Below are 4401 nucleotides of genomic sequence, written 5' to 3'. Positions count from 1 at the left end.
TTTAAATTTTTTATTTTTTATAACTTTTTAGTAGATCTGGTGATAATCTTAAAAGAAAATTATTAAAAGAGAGGCATTAAGACCAAGAGTAGGTCTAAGCATGAAGAAATGTTGATGAATATTGAATTGAACAACTCCTTCAATACTTGAATTATTTATTATGTCAAGTGTCAACTTTTAATTATTATCTTAAAAAAAATTTAAGATTTTAAATTTTTTATAACTTTTTAGTAGATCTGGTGATAATCTTAAAAGAAAATTATTAAAAGAGAGGCATTAAGACCAAGAGTAGGTCTAAGCATGAAGAAATGTTGATGAATATTGAATTGAACAACTCCTTCAATTTGTATAACTTGAATTAGCTTCATACATGATATGGTTGATCTTCAAAATCAGCAAGAAGAGCTCCCATAATCATGGAAACCAGATTCTCTAATCTTCAAGAGGTGATTGGATTCTCACACCATAAGGTAGCGTTTGGTAGAGAGATAGAGACAGAAAGAATGAGACTGAGAGACAGAGACTAAAAGACAGAAATTGAAATAAATCTTAGTATTCTGTTTGGTGCAAAATGGGAGACAGAAATTAAAACAAGAATGAAACTCTAATTTAATTTGCACAAAAGGTAAAATTGGAATTAATTAATTGAAATGAGGGTATTTTAGGTATAAAATGTTATTAAAGTTTCAGTCTCCATCTCTAAAAATTTTAATCCCCTGTGTCCCTACTTTTTGGAGGTACTGAAATACTGAAATTTTAGAGACAGAGACAGAAATTTTAGTACCAATCTCTGAACTAACAAACATAATACTGAGTCTCAGTCTCTCAGTCTCTGTCTCATTACCTCAAAACAAACGCTACCTAAGATCTTGCGAAAACCCAGCTCCCAATATATTTGGATAAACCCACATCAATGCTCATAAATAAGTTCATCATAAAGAGTGCCCACAATTCTATGGAAACATTAATAACCAAGTAATCAACCCCCATATACTTCTTATACACACCAGTACCAAATGATAAAAAAACCATTGATATTATATTCATGTGTGCTCCTCCAAGATATGATTCCACTTTTATTTTATATTAATTTATGCCATGGATGCATTATTTGGATGCCCCAACAACTCTTCTAATGGCTACTCCCTCTATAATTTATTATTTATTTTTCAGCAGTTGAGGTAACGTGATATGTGTTGATATTGTTTTATCATCAGGAATCTCCTATCATTTATTTAATTAATATTTTTCTCCAGCTTTTTGTGTTTGTATTTGAACTTAACAAATTTGTAACTACTAGTATGTTGTATCATGTTGAGAAACTCCAAAATAGTCTGTCTCACAATGCAGAAATAATATTTTCCTGTTATAGCTTCTCTAATATTGTCATTGACTCGACACTATTTTAAGGGAATAGATAAATAGAAGTTCCTTTTTTGACCAATAAATATTTTGGATTAAAAGTCCAATATATGAATAAATAACACCAACAGTGATCCATATGTTAGTCCATATTCGCCCAAAACGTTGATGATCATAATTTTTAGATTTCAGCCCATATTAGCCCAATACTAAATAATATCGTCATTTTTAAAATTTTGTAGAAGGAAAGACATACAAGAGACAAGTCAACGAAAAAATTTTATTTAATAAGTTGGCATCGGATTCGATGGTCTCAGAACGTTTAAACTATTAAATGGTCCTATAACAAAACATGTTTTTTAAGTTTTTTTAATAACTGCTAAATAATCCTTTTCTAATTTTAATTACAAATTAACTCCATATATTTTATTTAATTATAAAAACTATTTTTTATTTTATAAATTATTATTTTATCATTCATCTATTATGTTTATTAATAATTAAAAATAAAAACAATAACGAATTAGATCTTCCATTGATCGTAATAAATTTTTTGACAATCCCAATCGATTAAAAGTTTATCTTTGATCCGTGACATTCGTCCAGGGCTGTGAAATCGTGTTTCTTATAAAATCAATCGATTGAATTAACAAAACAATCGATTGAATTTCAGGTTTCGCATAACTCAATCGATTAGACTTCAGGTTATCACAAAATAATCGATTGAAAATTGTAAGGTAGTATGATTTTTGTAAAAATCAATCGATTGATCATATTACCAATCTATTGAACGATGACTAGAATGTGAATTTTTTATAATTCAATGAATTGTTTATATTACCCAATCAATTGTTATTTTTATAAACCACCTGAAAGCTTGTTATTAGAGTGAAAAAAAATGACCATGGCTGACATTTGGAGTCCCATTGAGTGCAATTTTCCGCCGGTTCATGATTGCTGTTGTAGAAAACTCATTCGATTGGATTGCAGTAATTATCTTCTTATTATTGACTTTGTCACGATTTGATACATCTATGACTTTTCTAAGAAGAAACTCATGGCAATTGTGCATGTGAATGCAATGGATGAAATTGGGATTTTTTGTTGTCACCACACAAGTAAGGAAAGTCTGATCTATGTCTTCATTGATCTAGATGAAATAATGAATTTTGAGGAAGAGTCATTTACTGATCCTAGTAATCCTATTAACATTGTTCCTTATGTCAAGAGTCAAGCTCTAAATCAATGGTAATTTTTCTGCTAAGATTGAATCCAAGGATAATCTTAAAGTTGGTCCCTATGAGAAGTACTATATGTAAGTATGCACCTTTCTCTTGTCTCTGTTTTTTCTAGTATGAATTTATGAAACTGTCTCAAACTTAATTAATTCATGTCCTATCCATTATAGACAGATTTATTGTTGGATGAAATTGGAAGCCAATCATAGCTAAAGACGTCCTCTGTCATCCATGATTTTGTGGACGGAGATTACTATATGGATAAATTGGGCATAGCAAATGGTTTTTCCACAAGTAATTTCGAGAGACGCAAAAATATTAGTAGTGGTCATTTTTTTCACTCTAATTTCATGTGGTTATAAAAATAACTTTCGATTGGGCAATATAAACAATTGATTGAATTATAAAAAACCCACATTCTAGTAATCGTTCAATTCATTGGGTAATATGACCAATCGATTGATTTTTGCAAAAATCATACTGCCTTGCAATTTTCAATCGATTGTTTTATGATAACTTGAAGTCCAATCGATTGAGTTATGGAAATCTGAAATTCAATCAATTGTTTTGTTAATCCAATCGATTGATTTTCTAAGAAACACAATTTCCAAGCCCTGGACGAATGTAACGGATCAAAGATAAATTTTAATCGATTGGGATTGCCAAAAAGTTTATTACGATCAATGGAAGATCTAATTCGTTATTATTTTTGTTTTTTATTGTTAATAAATATAATAGATGAATGATAAAATAATAATTTATAAAATAAAAAATAATTTTTATAATTAAATAAAATATATAGGATTAATTTGTAATTAAAATTAAAAATAAACTATTTAGTAGTTATTAAAAAACTTAAAAAACATGTTTTGTTATGAAACTATTTAATAGTCCAAACGTTTTGGGACTATCAAATTCTTAGCCTAATAAATTAGATTGGTCTAATAGTTAATTTATTAATCCATTTAAACAAGACTTGAGATGGTTGGAGAATTGGTTGTGTTGCTTAATAACCACACCCGAGTTTAAGTCCCACAAAAAAAAAAATCTAAAAATGAACACTTGTAATATGTGTGAGTGTGTACATGGATAATGCATAAAATTAGCAACCGTTTAATTCACTTGACAAAAAAATATTATAAGTGAACAAAAATTACTAACATGTCTTATAAGTGAACAAAAATTATTAAAACATTAAATTAAAATATTTTTATTTTTTACTTTAAATATTAATTGATTTTTTCGAAAATTAAGTTAATTTAATTTAAAAAGATTTGAATTTTAATTGTTGAATTTTCGAAAACAGAGGAGAGAGAGGCAGAATTAATTGCAATCCTAGCAATCCTATATTTATATTAAAAAATGCAAGAAAAATTTTAAAGAACGAAAAAAGATAATTAGATATACATATTACAGGTGTCATCATTTCATGTCTTTAAAAATTCTTCAGACAACATTTTCTTCTTCTTCTTCGCTTCTTGTTCCAAATTCCATGGCGCTCTCTCTCTGTCACAGTCCTCTTCCTTTTCCATGTTCTCATTCTTCTCTCAAACCGAAGCTCGCTTTATCTCTCTCTCGCTCTTCTTTCTCACCCACTCTCTCCTTCTCTCCTGCTTCCAATGTCAAGTTCACCACTGCCACACCAAGTGCCTACGTCACAGGCCCCGGCTCGGATCCAATCTTCGCTGAACAGGGTCCAAAGATTGACGGGTCGGGTCAGGATAAACCCAACACCCCACCCAAGGTCATAAGTTGGGGGTTGCTATGGATGCTTCTCATGAAGCACAAGCTGAGGCTGATT

General features: G+C 29.8%; 1 protein-coding gene across 1 annotated transcript in view; it reads left to right on the top strand.

Moving 5' to 3' along the window:
- The window catches only part of LOC107644767 (ABC transporter B family member 28), a gene marked incomplete in the record, with an annotated part of 5896 nt that continues 5525 nt past the window's right edge, over positions 4031-4401 (top strand). The window contains 1 exon segment of the mRNA XM_016348695.2: positions 4031-4401. Coding sequence (XP_016204181.2) covers positions 4093-4401 — 309 coding nt within the window.

This window comes from Arachis ipaensis, chromosome B05 (genome assembly GCF_000816755.2).
Source record: "Arachis ipaensis cultivar K30076 chromosome B05, Araip1.1, whole genome shotgun sequence".
Classification (NCBI taxonomy): Eukaryota; Viridiplantae; Streptophyta; class Magnoliopsida; order Fabales; family Fabaceae; genus Arachis; species Arachis ipaensis.
Note: the sequence above shows the minus strand (reverse complement) of the source record. Positions and strands in the feature narration are given on the sequence as shown.